The sequence below is a fragment of the Aythya ferina genome (assembly GCF_964211825.1).
Source record: "Aythya ferina genome assembly, chromosome: 23".
Taxonomy (NCBI): Eukaryota; Metazoa; Chordata; class Aves; order Anseriformes; family Anatidae; genus Aythya; species Aythya ferina.
In genome coordinates, this window is record NC_140321.1 from 1,009,460 (window position 1) to 1,031,503 (window position 22,044).

A 22,044-nucleotide genomic window follows, 5' to 3' on the forward strand; every position below is an offset into this window, starting at 1 on the left:
GCACAGGAAGGATGGTGCGATTGGTCTGAAAGCCCTGCTGCGCTGCAAGCCATCAGCTCCGGGTAGAGACATCCTTGGGCTTTACGCACTAGTTAACAGGCTTTGAGCTGCCTCTGCTTGTTTTAAACTCTCCCTCTTGCTTAATCTCATCTCTGCTCGGGTGCGTGTGTGTGTGCATGCGTGCGTGCATGTGTGTGTGTGGCGGGCGGGGGGGGGGAGGGGGGGGAGGACTTTATTTCTATTGGCTCGGCTTTCACTTCCCACCCACATCTCTTCCACATCACCTTGGTGTCTCCCTAAATAAAACCAGCCCTTCTTATCGCACCGAGGAAATCAAGAGATAGAGTTTGAATGGATTTTTGTATAAATATTTACTCCTACAAAGGTACTGCTGAGCTGGTGGGATAAACTCAGAGCAGCTGGCCTGAGACTTGTCTCCTCTCTCTCTCCCCTAAAAGGGTTTGATTACTTTCCAGAGGGGAGGGGAGAGATACGGATCCCAATTCCAGCTACAGATTGACCCAAAAAGCAGTGCCAGGATTTCACTAGCTACTCTTCATGGATCTGAAGGACAGCACCAGCGAGGGCAGCATGGGGAGCATGCAGCCTTCCAGTATCCAGATTTTTGCCAACACCTCCACGCTCCATGGGATCCGTCATGTCTTTGTCTACGGGCCAATGACCATCCGACGCCTGCTCTGGACCTTGGCCTTTGTGGGCTCACTGGGGCTCCTCCTGGTTGAGAGCTCAGATCGAGTGGCTTTCTACTTCTCCTACCAGCATGTGACCAAAGTGGATGAGGTAATGACTAACAGCCTGGTCTTCCCCGCTGTCACCATCTGTAACCTCAATGAGTTTCGCTTTTCCCGGCTCACCACCAATGACCTGTACCATGCTGGAGAGCTTCTGGCCCTGCTCGATGTAAACCTGCAGATCCCCAACCCTCACCTGGTTGACCCGGCCGTCTTGGCCATCCTTCAAGAAAAGGCCAACTTTAAGCAGTATAAACCAAAAGTTTTCAACATGCAGGAGTTCCTGGCACGGGTTGGCCATGATCTGAAGGATATGATGCTGTACTGCAAATTCAAAGGCCAAGAGTGCAACCATGAGGACTTCAAAACTGTGAGTATGAGCAGATGTTCTGCTTTTCTCTACTCTGGGTGTGTGGATGGTGCTGGTGCAGGACCAGGACAGCTAGGATGTCACGGACCAACCTGCGTCAGCATGGTGCAATGAGCAGATAGTGTCTGTCAGGCTCTGGCATGGCAGAGGAGAATGAGGTATCCTGTTGAGTTGAAGTTTATTTGCTGGAGTCCTTCCTCTGCTTCTTCCAAGCATGGCATGGGGTGATGTGGGGGCAAGCAAGGGATCTGCAGCAGGTCCACCATCCATCTTTCAGGAGACACACAGCTCCCAGGGGGCTTGGTGTGGGCAAGCTGGGGCATCAGATGGGTCCTGCTGAGCAACTAAGGGGGCTTGTGAGGTCTCTTGCTATGGTCAGTGAGAGGGCTGGAAAGAGGCCAGAGAGACTGGAAGGCATTTGAGGATGGTCTGAGCAACATCCATAAGCCAACTGTATTTCCTTGGGTGTTTGCACCCTTGCTGAAATTGTGGCTTCTGATCTAACTGGAAGGGGAATTTTTCTGCTTGTTCATTGTGGCTGTGGCTCATAAATCCTAGTTTGCTGCAGTGTGGCCAGCAACCAGGTCCCTTCTTGGTGTTGTTTTAGAAAAAGGGGAAAAAATAAAATAAAGAAGAAAAGAAATCAGGTTCTGCTCTTATGTCAGCCTGCTCTCAGGCTGGCAGGAAGGTGGAGAGTGCTGGGTAGCCTGAGGATCCTGAAGGCAGCAGACACTGCTCAGCTTATGGCTTCTGGGTGACACCCTGAAAGCAGTGCAGGCTGGCATGGGCATCTCAGCTGGCAGGCATTGTCAGAGTGAAATAGGAAGAAAAAGTAGGTTGCTTGGAAGAGGCGATCCCACCCATGCACTGCTGGTTGAGAGAGGGGCTGCAGAAGGGGCTGCTCCCCCCAAACCGGTGTCTTGAATCCTGCCTCAGCAGAGCTGCAGGCATGAGGGATGGGATGAGGCTAAGTTGTACTTTGCTCTTAGCCCAAGCTGGCTGGCTCCTTCTCACTGATTCTCCCTGGCATGCCCTGGCTGGGGGCTTGATGACCCTGGAGTCAGCAATGCCGACAGATCTCAGCCCACTGTTTCTCTGGGAGCGATGCTGTTTTTTCTGCTCCATGTCCTGCAGATAGGCAGGGGCTGTAACAGGTTTCGTAATGTTTGCCAGTAGGATTTTGGTCTGGTTTTAGGAGAAGAGAGTATTTTGTGTCTCTGATGCTTTTGGATCCCCCAGCAAATGAGTCCAACTGATTCATGCTCCAGAGTCACTGCTATTACCTGGACTGTGCTCTCTTTCAATGTCTGAGCAGGAATGTTTTGTCTGATGTCTCAGTTGTTGCCTGTGCATAACCCTGATGCCATACCCATTTTGGACTGGATATACAGGCAAACTGCTCCTTTTCTTCTGCTTCTTGGGCAGATCTGAGCAGAGGTAGGGTGGTAGGTCTCATTCTCAGATGAGACAGAAGCTCTTGCTAGCTTCCCTAGGAAACAAGAACTGTAATCTCCATGGCCACTTAGTTTTTGAGGTAGCTGCTTCTGAAACAATGTTTTTTATTTCCACAGCAGTTTCCAGAAAGGTTAAACTCTCCCTGGCTGCTAAATAAATCCCTGTTCTCCTAAATCAGGTTAGGGCCAGCTAGAAACATATGGGCCGACAGCTCTTGTCCTTGTCAAAGCACTGCAGAGATTCAGAAACAGGGCAGTGAAACACTTTAGTCCGTTATGCAAAGCAGATCCTAGATGATACAGAAGACATTGTCTTCTACACCTTTCTAACACAGAGAAATATGTTAAAGGAGATGCTGAAAGCACAATTAGGTTTTCCAGTCTCACTGACTTGAGGCACTCCCTTAGGTTAGGGAAATCCAGGGAGCTGTGCTCAAAAGGGACTCAACAGCCTTGTTTTCCTTCTAGACTGTACTTCTAAGAGACAAAAGACAGCAAAAAAAGCCTGCTTAAATGCTAAATAGATCTTTCTGGAGGGAGCATGCTGTTAAGGTCTTTGAACTGCCTCTGTGCTGAATCAGAACCTCCAGTTCTGGAGGAATTTTGTGTTTAATCATCAACAACCTGTTGCAACTTTGTGTACAGACTGTGTGGCAGCTTATCCATTCTGCTGCATTGCCAGTTGGAAAGAGGGAAGCATCATCACTGAAGGCTGATTTCTTTCCTCTCAGGAAGCAGAGAGTGTAAATCCCAGAACAGTTTTGTAATACGTCATCCTGATGAAGAACTTCAGCTCTCTCTTTCCATACTCCCCAAATTCATGCAGCTGGGAGAAGAAGTAGGAGTTTTGCAGTAGGAAGCTGCATCAAAGCAGAAAACTCTGCAATAAGATGCTCCTGAGGAAGTTAGTGCAGTAGTGCCAGCTGGTCACCTGTCCCACTTAGAGTATGTACCTATGTGTGTTGTATGCAATGCTGCATGGGAAAGCAGATGCCCATGAAAACATGGCAGTGCCCTGGCACACTGAAAACTTGAATTTACTTTCCCTCCTCCACTTCCGTGTTCCAGTTCTCCACTGCAGATTTTTTAACAGGATTTGAGCTGTGCTCTCCTTGCACTCAATGTTCCTTCTCCCCAGATGATGTCTAATGCTTTTCAGACAACAGGTCCCCATATTATGGCCTGCTCAGAGGCATGAGTCCTTTAAGCTTTTCTGCAGAGATACATCCAAAGGGAACAGCAAGGACTTAGCAGAACATGTGCTGATTCCTGAACTGGCATGGCAATGTACTGAGCAGCAGATAAGATAATGCTGTAGGCAAGGTAATAAAGAACAAGAAATTGGCAGAACGAGCTTCAGCAAACCTATTCCTTTATTGTATTTGGAGGAGGAAAACCTGATAACAACAGCAGCAGCTGAGGAAATTCCCTCTTTTTTTTTTTTTTTTTTTTTTTTTTTTTTTTTTTTTTTGTACATTGCTCCTTCCAGGAGGTCTCAATTGAAAATGACCTCACAGATGGCATCTTTCTGGAGGAGCTGTGCTCATGCTGCTCAACATGACATTAAAGTCTTCCCAACCTACTGCTGCTGAGAGTGATAAAGCTGTGACTCGTCAGCCCTAGACACACAGCTGTGGTTTTCTGGTTATCTCTATGAGTGTGCTGGACCGAAGCCTCCTTCCTGGGTCTGCAGTCATGGCTTGTGGTCCTTTGCCAATCCAATATGGGATGAACTGAGCAGTGGCAAGGGGACTTTGCAGGAGAATTTCTGTGGGTGGCACAGCAAACACATGGAGTAACAGGGGAGAAAAATCTATGAAAACTGTTTCACCCCATGGGGAAAAGGGAGAATGACAGATGGCGTGGTGGGGTTGCAGATATCTAGAATATGAGGAGCATGGGGAATAGGATATCTCAGTCCCAACTTGCTGAGAAAATTAGCCCCAGCAGTCAAGCCCTGCCTGAATGATTCAAGATACAGCAGTGACTGCACATTTTGGTATGTGAGCAAGTGTGGTGGTTTTACTCAGGTGGGTAGTTGAGCTCCACCACACTCACTCTCTCACTCCCCCTCCTCAAAGAGAAAGGGGGAGAAAATACTGTTTCTTACTCCTCTCTCTCTCCCAGCTGCTGTATAGCCATGTTTGTTTGTTTGATTGGTTGGTTGTGTTTTTTTTTTGTTGTTGTTGTTTTGTTTGTGTTTTTTTTGTTTGTTTTTGTTTGTTTGTTTGTTTTCCCCTTTCTCTCACAGAGGTGTAAACAACGTCACTTACTGGTTCAACTCTAGTCAGCAGCAGGGCCCTTACCTAACATGGGGCAGCTTCTAGATTCTTCTCAGAGAAGCCACCAGTATGGCCTCCTGCTACCAAAACCTTGCCATGTAAACCCACTACGTTAAGGTTTTTCTGTCATGTCATTTGATAAATAGAAATTGTAGCATGTGCTTCCCCACACGTCCATCTCGTTTCAGAGGTAACACAATAACTTAGCTTGTGCCTGCTATGCTTTTGTTGCCGGGTGTCTATTTATTTTCCATGTCTGTGACAATCGAAGCGTACAACTCATTTGTTTTCAATACACATTCTTGCTGATAGACAGTGTCCACATAATGGAGAGCATTTGATGTGAATATTTCTATTCTGAGACACAAGTTTATGTCAATCTATCAGTCACTCTCTATGCATATATTTTCTGCCATTCTTTCTAGAGTACACATGAGGCCACTATTTAGTAAATAGCTTTTGCTTTTTAGGCTGATTAGTCCATTCTCATCTTCTATTATACAACTTCCACTTTCCTCAAAAATAAATAAATAAATAGAAATCATGATGCTGCCTGCTTGATTCAGAAAAACATGACCACTTTATATTTAATAATTTTTCTGAAAATCATGACTTTTTCCAAAGTGTGCCTGAGTCCGCTAAAGATGCCAAAATGGGATCTGCCATTTTCTGCTAACTTTTACACAAATAAACGGTTCTTGCACTAGAAGAGCAAATATTTCTGCATCTTTCTGAGTCTGTGCTTAAACACCTTGTGTTTGCACAAGCTGCTGAATATTGGTGCCTGGTCTTAGGCACGGGAGGGAATGCAGGGTTATTGTGTTCCTGTTGTAGGTGCCTGAGTTCGGTGTCTAAAAGTAGATGGATTGTATCTGGGTCATATATCTGGCTTATGTACAAACCTCATCCTTGAGAAATGTAGACCTTTATTCTACCCAACATTAGCCTTGTCTACATTTTTCTGCCCCTCAGACATCTAGTTGTAAAATGATTATGGTAGGTCTTGTCCGTGGAGCTGATGGGCTTTGTACTTCCTTAATTTATTACAGAATATTGGGATAATGATTTGAAATTCACCAGAAAGATTCTTGGGAGGATACCTGTTGTGATGAGTATCTGTTCACAAATATAAAAGTTTCCTGGGTAACTTGAATGGATATTGAGGTTAAAAAATAAAGAGGATAAGCCTGTGGAACCTCTCAGTAGGGTCTTTTTGTAGCAAATCCAATTATAAGTCATTTAATACAGAAAGCATTTACACTGGATGAAACAACTCACATAAGACCAAAAAATCAGAGGTGTAAGTTATTTACTTGAGATGTGGGTCATCTGTGTCTGAGAGACTGCTTTGACTCAAGACCTGATCAGCTCAGTGATTAACTCGTCCTTAATTTTCTTTTTAAAAGTCTGTGGTTTGTTCTGATTTAAGCTGTTTCTTGACTGGGAACACTCCTCATTAGGAGTTTTGGGAACAAAAACTAAAGATCTGATGTCACAGAAAAGAGCACATCTGAAGTATGAAAAACATCTGCAGATCAGTGGGCTGTGAGTGCAAAGGGATACAAGACACCAGAGCAAGAAGGACAAAGCACTTCTGTGCCTAAGAGCCAGATGTGAGCTCAGCATTCCCTTGCCTATGGCCTTGGTTTATATGATGCACCCATCCACTTCATTTGATGAAGAGGAAGAGCCACTCTCATCTGTTAAGTGATGTCTATTCATCACAATTATTTGTCAGGAGGCCAAGTGAGTGTGGATCCCTCTGTCCCCCATCCACAACACACCTGCTAAGGGCTTTGCACATAAGATGGCATCTGGAGCTGAAGCAAAATGAAAACACTGCTGTGAGCAGAGAATAATGCTGTCAGATGAGGAGGAAATACTCAACAAGAAGGATTTCATCAGAGTTGCAAGGATGGAGACATTTGAGGGCTGCAGAGCTTCACCTTTTTTTTTTTTTTTTTTTTTTTTTTAATGGAAATTGCATGAGGTTTTCCCATGCATTGGAAATATCTCTGAGTCTGACTTTCTGCACATCAGCTCTCCTATCTGAAAAATGGGAGGAAATTACTTTTACCCATGGAGAGACACTGACAAGTAAGATGCTGGAAAGCTGTGAAGAGGCAAGGAAGTAAAACTCAGAGCTCAAGGTTGTGTCTTTAAGCCACAGTGTTCTATTGTTTCCTTGCTGTCTGCAGTGGACAAAGTGTTAAATGACCTGAAGCAGTCAAATGTACCTGTGCTCTTTCTACATGAACCACATTTAAATCTAGTCATGCCTAAAACTGTAAGTGAAGACTAGGAAAAAACAGGGACATATTAAAAAATCAACAACATGGTTTCTATCTGGAGAGATAAACTGGAGCAAAACAACTTGTCCTGACCTTCCTCCATATACCTCATGCAAGTTCTCCATTGAGAAATAATATATAACCTCCCAGATATTCACTTTTGTAGAATTTTGTGCTTATTTGACCAAGTGCATGCTAAAAACCATGATGTGACTGCTGTGAAACCATGTTGTATATTTACTCTAAGTGCTCCTAGCAAAGCACTGGCCATTACAGGTCAGTGTCTGTGATCCCAATGGAAGGCAATGGGCACAAATAAAACTGGTGATTGTAAACAGAGGCAGGAGAAGTTCTTAATAAAAGAGAAAGCAGGTCTGACTTCAGTATTGGCCTGAGTGGCTTCTTGAGGTCCCTTCCAAACTGAATTATTTAATGTATACATATATCTATATAAATTATAAAGTATATCATATATTTCCATAATAAAAAGTGGGTACATACCTACTGGGTTTTGTCCCATGTTGCTACTTGTCATGCTTAATTCACTCAATCTTTACTGTGAGCATGAAAAATAATTTTGAGAGATGGTTACTGTCCCTGTTGTGAGCCTTGCATAAAAGTTTGAGTTTATGTTTGACCTGAGGAAAAAAATATGGCATTAAATGCACAGTTGTTGATGACTCTCTGCATTGAGCATCTGAGGCATTCACAACTCTGATACCATAATAAACCCCTCACAGTCTCTCTGGGCGGGTGTCCGTCCTTCTCCATCTTCTGGAACCATTACCATGCAGTTTGAAAGGAGACAGCAGAGATACCCTGAAAAAAATACCTCAAGTGCATTGTTCAGCTCCTCTTTGCAGAAAAAGCATGCCTGACAGGTCTCCAGGAGTGCAGCCAGTTGCAGGACAGCAGGAACAGAGGGCACAGAGGTATCTCCATCTCCTCTGGCAGAACCTGGTGTCCAGAAGCTCTGCACGGCTAGTCCGTTCTGTGCCTTTGAAAAAAACATTTTTTAAAGGAATTTATATCTGGAGTGCAAGCCAGACCAGGCTTGGTTGTCACAGAAGCATTATGCTTGAATTGGCTGTAATGGGGACACACAGTCAGTGTGTAGGCAATAAAATGCTCAGCTGCTGTTATAACGTGGGACCAAGCAGATTGTCAGGTGGATGTCACAGCTCTACCAATTGTATATAGTTTTCAAAAGAGATAGCAAGTATTTTGCCTAGTTTCATTGATCTTTCTTTTAAGATTGCTGTGACATTTTGTGTGGATTTCCATAGCAAGAGCTCTTTGGAAAACCACATCCATGAGAACTCCTTGCCTGAAAGACAAACAGAGCTATGAGAGAGCTGTGTAGTGGTGAGAATGAAGGAATGAAGGTCCTCCCATAGATTCAGAATGAGAAAAACATGAACAGTGGCTATATTTACAGGTTGCAAAAATTGTCAGCTATTTTGCCACCTGCATCTGCTGAGAGGTTTATTTTAATTATTATTTAAAAAATTTTAAATGTATTCTCTTTATTGAGGGATATTCTCTTTATTGCGGGATGAACACAACCTGAAAGGGACTTGGCCCATCCAGGTATTTTCATGTAGAACAGAAGTTGCTTCGTTGATGACTCCTGTGGATGAGACAGTTCTTCATGGAGATTTCCTTCCTTTTCCACTGTACTAGCTCCTTAGGGGCTGGAATTTGAAAAGAAAATCAGAAATAAAAAAGACTGAGCCAAATTCAATTGACTCACCAGGTGTTTCTTCAGATCAGCTTGACCTGCACGTGAGAAGGTGATTCCAGGTTCTGCCCAAGCAGGGTGAGCTTCATGCCAAGCCTGTGCAATTTCCTCTTAGCCAGAAGGTTGCTCAGATCTTACTTCCAGCATGGGTTTTTTAGAAAATGGAATTTGTCCTGAGGGAAACTGGCAGCTCAGAGTCTGTCTTTATTGCATATCTGGAAAACAGGCAAACAAACAACCAAACCAACAACAAGAAAACAAACCAGGTTGAAGGCCAAAAATTTTATTGAGATGAAGTTTTAGTCAGTTTTAAAAATCTGAATTTTCATGGTGCTTTTTTCAAATATATTAAACGCTTGGCAATATAAATGAAAGCAATATAAAGATAGGCATGAAATTAAATGAATTTAAAATGTTTGTCTTTTCAAAGCTTTTTAGATTATTAGGGGAAGAAAATCAAAACAATTCATTTAAACATTTTCTTTTTTTTTTCATGTTTCCAAGCCTTCTGAAATCCCATGCTCCCATGGTGGAGGACAGTCATGCAAGGACTTCACAAGACAGCTGAATCCCATGACAGTGATTCAAACTGTTCACCTGAACGTTTAAGAGAAATTAATCTCAGGCCAGGAGATGAGAATAAATAAATCCAAGCAAATGTTCTCTGGTGATTTAACTGCATGTACTGTGAGCAACATATTTTAAGGGCTCAAATCTCTGCCACAATGCAGGGTGACATACGTCCCCCAGCTAAAGTAGTAAATGATGAGCTGAAGCCCTGGTACAGCAGAGGAGTGCATAATTGTCATGTGGGATCACTCAATATCAGGCAAGAAAATATCTTCACAGTATGTAATCAGCTGGACTGTAAGGGGTAAATCCACTGAACTGATTGCAGAGGAGAGTAAACAATCAGTGAGAAGAATTAATGTAAGCTTAACCCTTGAGTCACTAATTTTTCAAGATCACATTCTACTGCTCCCTGGTACAAAAATGAATGGGATATATAGAGCAGTCCTTTAGAGCCTCTGTATTTCTTCTACTGCCACCTGCTATGCTTTGGAAAAGCAGCATGTGTGATGGTTCCATCTTTGCCTACTATGCATGAAACAGCAGTGTTAGCAGCACTGTTAACTCATCAGCAATTTTCCAGTGATGGAGACAGCTGAACAAGAATATCAGGCTTCAGATCAACCTCAAATGTTTGATAACATTATGTTTTGGGAGAACTTGCTTTTTTTTTTTTTTTTTTTTCATTGTATTCCTATTTTCCTTAGGCTTGTTGAACACACTGGTTAGATTTTATCTCTCAGAATATAACACAGTGTCCTCTTTTGCTACAGAGGTGATGGCTGGTTACAGCAGTTGCACGGTCCTGTTATATACAATTTTTTCTTTGAAGCACCTCATATTTGGGGATTTTTCCTTTTTATAATTAAAAGACACAGAATCTTCCCCCAAAAGCTTTTGTGAAAACTGCCACTGTGATTGCTTCTTAAACATTGCTCCCATCTAAACCAAATTTTACATAAAAAATTGAGTCAGTGGAATGGCCAGACAGAGTGTTGATATCATGTCCTCATTCGAAGGAGTTTTTTTGCCAGATGTTAACCCTCATACTTGTTGATTGAACAGCATTTTTTTTGTACTCCACCCTGGTAATGAATCTCACAGCTACCATCCCTTCTACAGATGCTCCAGGAACACTGTAAGTGGCCATTAACTAAAGTTAAATTATGATGGAACGTCTCCTGGAATACATGTGACACCCACGTGAATAATAAATAAATTCATTCCTGTCAAGACAATGACAATGGATTGCAGTTGAATTAACACGAGTGTCATTTACTGCTCTACACCAACTGCAACAAGTTCCTTGTGGGGTGCATGTAATTAAGGAACATAAACAACATGACAGCAGAGGGATGGCATCAGTGTGAAGATGTAGCACTATAGACAGCCATTAAACATAAGCTGTGGAAGAAAGCAAATCCCAGGCTGACAAACCAGTCCTATTTCTATTGAAGCCCAGTGGAGTTTGCTTCCTAAAGACATTAGTGAGAGTGAAATCAGGCTGTTAGCCCCCACAATTGCATCTATCCCTGGAAAAATCATTCTCTCACTTAGTAGAACAAAAGACCCTTAGAGGAGGTTAGGACTATGATGACATCTCTGTGTGTGAGCATCATTCCAAGGGAAACTGGGGCAAGGAGGGAAAGGTTTTTTTGGTGTTGTTCATGCACAATACTAGAAAAATACACAATACTCTTGGTATTGGTGCATATAGAACTCTACAAATCATTTTTCTGTGGGTTGTGTTAGTGTTCAGAAACTTGTGTTACATATCTGCTTCTGTGTGTTGTGTCAGGTTGAGCTGTGGCTGCTCGTTACTTGCTCACCATCTGTGTTGCGTATCTTGAGGTGCTCTTCATAGTCTGCAGGTTAAATGAGGGGAAAAAAAGAGGAAGGGGGAAAAGAAATAAAGGAAGAGAGAGGAGAAGGTAAGACGGAAATGGGTGAAGACTGCTTATGTCATAAAGGAAAAAACCCTGAGGTTGGCTCAAAGAAAAACAAATTCAGTTTAGAAGCCAGCACAGGTTTCTGAAAAATGGGTTGATGAGCCTGGAATTGATTTGTATATTTATATTGAAAACTTCTCTCTAGAAAATGCATTCTGAATGAAAAAAAAAAACTTCTTTCCTAAAGTTACACTGACTGGGATGAGATTTCCCATAAGAAAAATGGAGGCTTTTTATCTTAAAGCATTTATTTTTTCCATGAAATTATTTTAAATTAAAAAAAAAAAATCTTAGAGCAAAACCAAATCTTGGAAGGCTGGGATGTTTTGTTAAATGGATATTTTGATTTTCAGCTATTTCTGATTAAATAATGGAAAAAGTCACCCAGAGCTGGGGGATTTGCCACCACTTGGAGTCTCTACATCTTACACTTGTAGACCATGTGCACACCTGAGTCTATTTTAAATAATTTAGGGCAAAACCTGGTATTATATATTATCAAAGGTGAGTCCTGAGTTATATGCTCCTATTTGCTATTCCCTGAAGAAGGGGATTTCATATACTGCTTTCAGATTATCTCCCCCCTTCACCTCCTCTTTGACGGGACAAGATGCCTTCTGACAGACTATCCTCTGAGCTTTCTGGAGATTGTTAATCTTTAGCCTTTTTTCCTGATAATACAAGGTTTCAGAAATTTAAAAATTGGATAATTTTGCCTCAGTTTGAAAGACCAGGAGAAGTCTCAAAGATATTAGGTTTCTAAAAGTATCATGAAAACTGGCAGCTGAGAGATACCCAAACTCATGTCCACCAAGGAAAAGCAGGGACAATGACATTATGTATTTTGTCTGACAGCAAACAGCTGTCCAACAAACATATGTGCCCCACTTTCTCCAAAATCAGCCTGGCGATGGCAAGACAGCTTACACTCTTCTGACAGCATGGACAGTATAACAAACTGAAAAATTAGTATGCATAGGGCTGTGCTACCCATGGAACATGAAGAAACAACCCAGAGGTAGACAGACGTGTGCACATGCAGATAGGTACATGGATGTGGATGATAGCTGCTCCTGGATTACTTTGTTGTTGTTTGTTTGTTTGTTTTTTGGTGGGAATCCTCAGGGACTTCAGGCAGAGCAAGGAGAGGTTAGAAGATGAAATATCAGCAGCCTTTGGAGAGCAAGCTTCATTAATTCTTCTGTTTCAAGAGCAACTTTTTTTTTTTTTTTTTCACTTACAAAAAGAATCACAGAAAAAAATCATAAAGTCCAGCATCTTCTGAACATCCATCCCAGCTGCTCATCCCAGCACCACATGGATGAGATTTAGTGGGTTCAGAATCTGCTTTTGCACAAAGCCCTGTGTGTGTTACAAAGGCAGAGAAGACCAGCAGCTGCTTGCTTGCCAAAGAGTCTCTCTTCTGCTGAGTATGTGAGTAACTGAACATGCACGCAAGCATCTACCTATATACATGTGTATTGACCTGCTGGGCTGCCGCTCTTCCTGCTGGGAGCACAGATCCTGCATGCTGATTTTTTAACCACTATGCTGTCCAGACAGTGAGAGGAGCCTGTTTTGGTTTAATATTGTAGCATCTCTTTATAAGATTTATAGTGCTATATATACAACATGAGCTATTGAGAGAGAGAAGACTTGGGGGAGACCAGAGCCTCATGGTGTAGACTGCTTTATGCAATAAATGCCCACACCCCATTTCTCAGAAAGAAGGTGAGAATGTTGAAGAAGGACTGGGAGAGCAGAAACATCATTTTATTTTTAAGCTAAAGCCCAAAATAAAAGGCATGAATCTGATTCCTCCCCCCTGAGCTTGGAAAAGCACATGAAAAGATTGAGTTTAAACCATTTTAATACCTTTTCTTGCAGGGCTCTGCAATTTTGATTTGTTCTTGACCATCCTAGTGTGACTTCTTTTGTACTCTGTGTCCCATGGCTCTCCAAAAGAGGTGGGAAAAGGCAAAGAGTTGCTGCATGGAGCCCTCCAGCCTTGTTCCTACTATGCCCTCTGCTATGCCTTCTGCTCCACCCCATGCACAGAAGGCTGCGAGCAGAAATATTGCCATTTCTCTTTAAAACCCTGGTTACCCATTTGCTCCCATTGCATCCATGATGGTTTGCTCTTGGGCTCCAACCTGAAGTGAGCCAGCAACAAAGGATATGAAACAGGGGCATTGATGAGTTTCCCAATGGAAAACTCAGGACAGATGGGATGGATGGGAGCTGCCTTGCACAGCTTATCCCAGGGATAAGAATGTCACCACAGGTAGGATGTATAAGAACAGCCCAGCTCTGTACTTCCATAACACAGAATTCACACACCTCTGTTTGGATTGATGATAATGTTTGTCAGCTCCCTGGGGCAAGGACTGTCTTCCTGGTTTACATTTATTATTAAACATTTATTTCTAAAATTGATTAAAATTTAAATAAGGGAGGGAATTTGTTTTAGCTTGCCTTGGAGAATGACACAGGTTGTGATTTTGTGCAGAAACGGAAGAATATCTAATGTTCTTCTTTGGAAGGAATTAAAACCACGCATTTTTCTGCAAAAGTTTTTGCTCAGAAACCATTTTTATGGCCTTCCTTCCTATATTTGCAATTCATGTATGCAGTGTACCTGAGCATCCACAGCTATTCCCAGCTTTGCATACCCCAGATAACTTCTGCAAGTGCCTACAGGCTAAACAGCATCCCTAAACAAAGCTCCTGCCTCCCTTCCATTTTGGAACACTGTTAAATGTGAAGGGTGTTTCTAAGCCTAAAATTACTTGTCCATTTTGTGTGCCATTGGCTGTTTATTGGTACAATTAATTGCAGCATATTTTCCTCCCATGTTTCAAAACAACCTATAATAGTACCCCTTGCAGGGGGTTAAAGTACAGCACAGCTACTACAGGTAAATTTTTGTGAACTATTTCTAGAGATCAAGCAAGGACAATTTAGTTACCAGGGATAGGGAAATGCATTGTGCATTTATTTTGTTGCAAATCAGATAGGTATATACACATTTGCAATGTAATCCAGGAAGCTGGGAAAGAGGTGTCAACGAATTGTTAACACTGTTATTGTTAGTCCTTTTAACGTGTGTAGTCTGGTCTTCCATGCTTTTCTGCAATAAGAGGAGAAATAAGTGTATGAGTCAGGTATGTTCTTGTAAACACACGTCTTTCAAAAAGATTCATACACACCAGTTTCACTAAAAAATAAAACCAGAAAGTGGAATACAGCTTCTTTGCTAAGAAAAACTTCAGTCTGCCCCCCACCCCACCCCAAAGCTGTATGCCCAAACAGCCCCATCTCACTGCAGTATTTCATGGTCCCACTTGCAACTGGACCAATTTGCTCTAGATATGAAGTACGTGCTGGTGGCTGTGACGTGGGGGGATCTTCTGGTGGCAGTGATGTGCAGGTCTTGGGCTGACTCCAACGATGAAAAGAACATGGGTGTTCCTCTGCTGCACTCAGTAAAAACAAATCATGGTGTAGGAGCACCATCTCAAGCATTTTCTTGAATTGCCACACTTTCCCAGGATGCAGGAATGTTACCAAATGCAGTGTTATAAATTTGACCACAAAATTTACTAGTCTATTGAAATTATTTTATTAATCAAGTAAGCAGACACAAGCAAAACAGCACTGGGTGGCTGGGGAGTCTCCGCTCTGCAACAGCACGCAACTTCCCTTTCCAGTTTTGCTGTTTTATAGCAGTTGAATTCCGGCTTATCAGGACTTGTTGAACTGGCTGAGGCTGCGCAGTCTATTGTTGAGAGGGGGGGGTCGTTATTCCTCTGCTTCGTGTTCAGGTGGGGGTAGTGAAGCAGCAAAAAGGATGTCTTGTGGTAAGGAATTTCACAGAGTCTGGTTTAACTCAAGGATGTTCACCCAACACCCCCTCCTGCTTCCTCCCTTATCAAGGCCATTAAATTTTACAACCTTCTCTCCCCAACAGATTCTCCAAATTCCTCAAAGACAATGAACAAACCCCCACTAATTTATCACAATCCCCCCTTTTTCTTTTTCTAACATATTTTGTTCACTGAATTTTTGCAATATTTGCTTGCTGAGCATCAAAGTTTCTGCGTCGTCCTTCTCCTGCTCAAGAGATTCGTACTTAGCACGCACAAGCATAAGATGAGCTGTCTCTAATCAGCTTTTTACAATTGTAATTACTCCATTGAATATACATGGTCCAAAAGTCAGTGCTAATATAAGTAACAACAAGGGCCCCGCTATGGTTGATAGTGGGGTAGTAAGCCAAGGTGAGTAATTAAACCAGGATTCATACCAATTCTGACGAGCCTCATTTTCTCTTTTGCGTTTTTCTAATCCTTCCCACAATTTAGTCATTGTATCTCTTACCACCCCAGTATGATCTGCATATACACAACATCCTTCACGTAGGGCTGCACACAGTCCTCCTTGTTGTAAGAAAATCAAATCCAACCCTCTATGGTTTTGGAGTATCACTTCGGATAATGACCTAACCGATTTTTCCAGAGCTGTTATTGACTGCTCTATACGGGCCAGATCCTCATCTACGGCAATGCGTAGAGAAGTAAATTCCTGACTTTGTTTTATCAGGGAAGCAATTCCAGTTCCTGCACCTGCAGCCCCGAGAGCCATTAAAGTGGCTAAGGTGACGGCCGTAATAGGCTTCCTCTTTACCAGATGGTATTCAGCCACTGTGTGATGGGTATACATGTACTCTTCAGTGTGGTATAGAATCCATGGTATAATGACCACCTGTACACAAAAATCATGAGATGTGCTAAACAATTTTAAAGATATGCAAGAAGTGACTCCCAACAATGAACATACCCACCTAGTGTTATTTGCAGGAATTAACCATTTGTGTGTTTGGTCCATTTTTTCAGTGACATGGCACAGATCATTTTTATCTCTTGGAACTGTGCCGATACATCTACCTTTTCCCGTAACTTGAGTCAAAGTTATCCCGATTTCCTGACCCCAACTGCATTTGGAAGGATTTAACTCATTTGAATATTCAGACCTCCCCATATCTCCTATAGCTTCATAATATGGGGGCTTAACACTTACACATAGCCAGCACCCTTCAGTTATCTCAGGATTAGGTTTGATTTAGTACCTGGAAACTAGCATTTATAACTTTCCACATACTACTCTTGGGTACAACCCCTTTCTTTTTTTTTTTTTTTTTTCACAATGTTTGGAAGCAGTGTGGGAAATGATAACTCTGTCGACTTACTAGAAAACACTGCAGTAGGTTGAGCAGTCCCAGGTATATTTACAGTCTGGACAACCAAACCTTCCCCTAGTAACTCTTTATTAGGCCCGACTACCTTGGAAGTCTCGGGTTTTCCCTTCTTTATTAGTATGAGTCCTCCCCTATCTGTTCCGTGTTCGTAAAATCTGACATTTTTCCTAGTACCCAGCTAGTATCATCTAGGTTTGTTATATTTATATATAGAACCTTGCAAATTTATTTATTTCCATGGAAGGTTCCTGTATACCCTATACCATGCCCTCACCACCTGTAACAGGGATCCAATTGTCGGTTACAACCTTGCATCCCATATCCCACTTGTGAGAATTTATCCCAACCAGCCCCGAGTGTCCAGTCTGTAGCAATGGTTTCACACCCCCGGTATGCACAATAAAACACGTTCAGGCATTTACAGTACCCCCTTCCCAGGTTAGAACTTGGGCAGAAATAAAATCCCATATATTCCCAGCATTGGGGCCTCGAGATCAGCTGACATAGTGTAGAAGTAAAGCTTGCCCCCCCCCCCGATGTTATCTGGGTTGCAATAACTTGTTGATCTTTTAATCGACTTAAAGTCCATTTAAAAGGTTGGTGGGGGTGGTGTTGAGTCGCTATGCAGGATGAAATCACTGCGAGAACCCCCAAATACCAATAGGAATGGCTGAGGCCCATGTCTTTCCCCACTTATTCACTCCTCTGCCTCACTCGTCAGTTGGGCTGCAGCCAACTATGAGGTTTTAGTTCTTCTCGGCAGCAGTAGTGTTCTTCAGGGGAGAGCCTCTACCTTAACCCATGGTACCTATCGAGTTCGTCGCAATGTGAGCTTCAGGTCTTTGTTTCCTGGAGCGATCTCCCACTTCTTGTCACAGATGGGTCCTTTAACATGGCTGGCATGTGTCCATCCTTTCTCCGCAGTCCAGACGGCTGTTTCTGTAGGAAGCAAAACAACATAGGGGCCTTCCCCATCGTGGTGTTAAAAAGAGTCTCTTTCAAAGTCTTAATTAGAATTGAGGGTGATCAAGTGGCAATTCCAAGTCATAGGGAATACCATATAGCATTTCAAAAGGAGTAATTCCTACATCAGTTCTGGGCTGCGTCCATATGTTTAACAGTGCAAGGGGTAAGCATTTTACCCAAGAAGCCTCAATTTCCAGCATAAGTTTTGTTAGTTGTTTCTTAATTTCACCATTCATTCGCTCTACCTTTCCAGAAGAGGAGACGTGCCAGGGGCTGTGAAAATCCCACTCAATCTCTAAGGCCTGCTTTAATCCTTGCAGTAAAGCTTTACACTCATTGAGTCACATGGTCAATTAGGACAAACAAGTAAGTCAGTAAAGTCTACCTGTATACTTTGGAAAGGTCAAAGCCCTGGCTCCCGTCCCCCTCTAGATAGGTTACAGAAGACCTTTTTATTTACCTTTTGACATATAGTACATCCTACACATGTGTGCTTCCCTAAAGTATATTTTCCTATACAAACATGCTTTCTTAGAACAACATCACACATTGCTTGCACCTCCCAATGACTCTTTTGATGTAAAACTGTTAATATTTGCCTCATTATCACTTTATTCAGCATTTCTCTCCCATCAGGGAGTATCGATTTTCCTTAAAATGATCCACATATTTGTAACATTAATACCTCCTTGGGAGGTTGTAATTGCTCCAAAATCTGTTTTAGAATTTACCCAAATAGATAGGTGGCCCTGTAAACCCCTGAGGTAAAATTGTCCACCTATATTGTTGCTTCCGCCCCCATTTCAGAGTCTTTCCAGTCAGAGGTGAATATACGTTTGCTCTCAGGGCCTGAGAGCACTCCATTAATAACACTGTTATTCCAGTCTAACAATTTACTATTTGAATGCCCAATTTAATCATCAAATCCCTTCCCAACAAGTTAGTTTCCGCCTTGGATACATACAATAATTGCCCAGTGATCATTTTATCCTCTGGTCTCAGCTTAGTATTCCCCCAAAATGACACTGTTATCCCAGTACCTTCTACTCCCATCACATTTAGGGTTTCATTAGTTAATTTAATCCCTGATGCTTTACAAGTCAGTAATGACTTAGCTGTTCCCCAGTGTATTGGGTTTGATGGCAAGGTTCGGGGGGGGGTGAGGGGTGTGGGAGTGGGAAACTGCAGTGGCAGCCCCCGTGAGAAAAACCCAGAAACCTCCCCGTGGCAGATAAGGGACAATTTCATCTGGCCCCAAAGGGGGGCCCACTGCTGCCCAGAGCCAAGCCATGAGCAACACAGTCCGTGCCTCTGTGAGAGCACATCCACGAAAACAAACAAACAAAGAAAGAAACAAAAACCTGCTGCTCAACAGCAGTTGGGAGAGCGAGAAACCCGCCCCCCCGCAGACACCAAAGTCAGTGCAGAAGGAGGGGGAGGAGGCGCTCCAGGCGCTGGAGCCGAAGCCCCCCTGCAGCCGCTGGAGAGGCCCCTGGTGGAGCAGGCTGTTCCCCCCTCCCCGATGCTTGAGAAACTGAACAAACACCACAGCAAATATGCAAATATACCAAAACTTCTAGACTGTTACTTAGATAATGCCTACATCTCCTTTCCCTGCTCATTCAATTTCAAACAGCTCTGTTAAATATTACATGCCACACCTTTAACACCTTCAGCAACCCTTTTAACACTTCCTTTATCTTTCTCCAGACTGTACTTTTCTAATACCAGCACCAAAGGCTCATTCTGAGTCCAACTTAATTCCATACCTTTTCCCTCCCAGATACTGAAACAACATATCAATCAATATACCATATTTCATCCCATTTTCCTTCTTTCCACAAAAACAACATTAACTGTAATATGGTGTTATAATTAATAGTTCCATTTAGGGGCCACTCCGCTCCATCCTCTAGTTTATAAAGTGGCCACCATTGATTACAATATTTGATAAGAGTTCTTTTACTTTCTGTACCCTCTCACCCCACTATATCCCTCCAATGTGTTAGTATACACCCTAGGGGGCTTTTCCTCGGGGTTTCTTTGCTTTGAACATTTCCTATTGTAATCTACAGTGGTTAATATTCCACTGTTTTCCTAGAAGCTCTTTACTAGTCAAACCCAATCCCTCCAAAATTCACAATATATAGATACAGAAATAAAATCAAACCACTGTAAATTAACTGCCTGTTGACAATTACACTGAGGACATTTAAACCTGATGAGCCGATGATATGCCTGGGCAAATTTTGTTCCCTTAGACATACACCTCAATGGCAGTTCTTATATTTACATATTTACATATTAACATATGAATAAAAGAATACTTTAACAAAAATGCCCGGGCTTTTATATATACAATATACAATGTACAGTTATTATTCCAGTTAGAATTATTCCTCAGCAGCTGCAAACACTATGCCAGTTGCCATTAAAGCTCGCTTACCCTCCTCCTGTCCTTTTCTTAAAATCTCGGACATCCCCAGAGTTAATGGGGATGGCCACATATTCCATTCCTGGCTGGGGTCCCCCCATCACTATTTCTTGTAGAGGATATAATCCCTCCCTTAAAGCAGATTTCTGATTTCTTGCCCTACTTCTGGTTACCGGCCCCTGTGTTTCATGATCCGATTCCAATTCTCCTGGATTAGCTAATTCGGGGAGTCCATTAAGGACGGGAGCCGTTGGTGCGGGTGGTGGAATATAGGGCGGGGGCGGTGTCGGGACTTCTAAGTCCTTTCTCTTTTTATCCCGCCCTCCTTTTTCTTTTAGAGGATATAGATGCATCCTCGTATCTGAATTTATCCAGAGGTGCGCATACACACTTTCTTCCAGACTAAAGGGTTCCTTTGAGTTTACATAAATATTTAGGCCTGACAAACCCAATCTTCAAAAGACCCAAATACAGGCCAGTAAAGGTGGTCTCCTCGAATCTGTTTACCACCCCAAACTTCAACACAATAACATATCATTTTTACTTTATTCCTTCCCTGCCTAAAAGGGGAATCCTCCCAATTTTTAATCATTAATCCCAGGGTAACCTAACATCAGACGTTACCCCACCCATGGGACCAGAAGGCTTACTCTTCTTCTGTCCCATCTTCTGGAACACCTTCACACACACACACATGGATCGCTTCCCCCTTTTCGTGGCCCAGTCCCTCACGGGATGTGGGAACTGCACTACCGAGGGGTCCATTCTCGCTTCATCCACAATTGGACGTCTCGTTTGTTGTGTTCCGGGATACCCAACCCCAACCGAACGGATCACCGGCCTATACTTACCCACTCCGTGGGTCTTCGTTTGGGCTTCGTGCACAAAGGTTGCCTGGGGTTTACCGGTTTTATTTGCTTGTGTCTAATTTTTGGGTTCGTCGGTGAAGGATTTGAATGAAAGTAGTCCTAGCGAAGGCCGCTAAAATCAGTGGGGCGCCCCCTCCGAAGGTCTTTCAATCAGATTGCCTTCATCCGAGTCACGGCACCAAATTGTTATAAATTAGACCACACAATTTACTGGTCTATTGAAATTATTTTATTAATCAAGTAAGCAGACACAAGCAAAACAGCGCTGGGCAGCTGGGGAGTCTCCGCTCCGCAACAGCACGCAACTTCCCTTTCCAGTTTTGCTGTTTTATAGCAGTTGAATTCCGGCTTATCAGGACTTGTTGAACTGGCTGAGGCTGCGCAGTCTATTGTTGAGAGGGGGGGGTCGTTATTCCTCTGCTTCGTGTTCAGGTGGGGGTAGTGAAGCAGCAAAAAGGATGTCTTGTGGTAAGGAATTTCACAGAGTCTGGTTTAACTCAAGGATGTTCACCCAACACCCCCTCCTGCTTCCTCCCTTATCAAGGCCATTAAATTTTACAACCTTCTCTCCCCAACAGATTCTCCAAATTCCTCAAAGACAATGAACAAACCCCCACTAATTTATCACATGCAGCATCACATAAATGTACCTAGATTGCTTTGGGAATGCAGGCTCATCTCCTTCCATACCAGTTCATTCTGGGGTATCCACAAACTGCATTGCATTGTGCATTGCATTGCATTTTATGTAAAAACAAGAAGAGAAACATATCTAATAGTTACAGCTGATGGCATTATTCTACCAACTCTGAGATCAGCTGCCTTCTGTCCTACCTGTGTGATCTTAACTCCCAGAAAAGATTTGACTTCAAGGGAATTAGGGACACTTCACACCTTGAAGGTCTGAACCTCCAGTTGCTTGAAATACTGCTTAGCAATACTCTTTGCCCATAATTTTTGTGCCAAACTATCATAACAATACATTTCCATACTAAATTTCCTCCCTCCCTTATTCAGAAATTAGAATTATCTCCCTGTTTCTTTGAAATTCTGGGGTTTAGCAGGTAGATAATTTATACTTCTTAAAATCCAGCCCCAGCTATGAAGCA

General features: G+C 42.7%; 1 protein-coding gene and 1 long non-coding RNA gene across 6 annotated transcripts in view; one reads left to right on the plus strand and one right to left on the minus strand.

Annotated features, from left to right (window-relative positions):
* Window positions 1-282: 282 nt before the first annotated feature.
* The window catches only part of ASIC2 (acid sensing ion channel subunit 2), a 577,174-nt gene continuing 555,412 nt past the window's right edge, over window positions 283-22,044 (plus strand). For all 5 annotated transcript variants that reach the window (XM_084496116.1, XM_084496115.1, XM_084496118.1 and 2 more), the window contains exon 1: window positions 283-1,122. In XM_084496116.1, coding sequence (XP_084352242.1) covers window positions 559-1,122 — 564 coding nt within the window. In that variant the 5' untranslated portion in view covers window positions 283-558. The remainder of the gene's footprint in view (window positions 1,123-22,044) is intronic.
* On the minus strand, window positions 15,013-21,552 carry LOC311422765. Its single transcript, XR_014685496.1, has 2 exons — window positions 20,918-21,552; window positions 15,013-17,605 (listed from the first exon to the last, which is right to left on the minus strand). It is a non-coding gene; the product is annotated as an uncharacterized lncRNA (long non-coding RNA).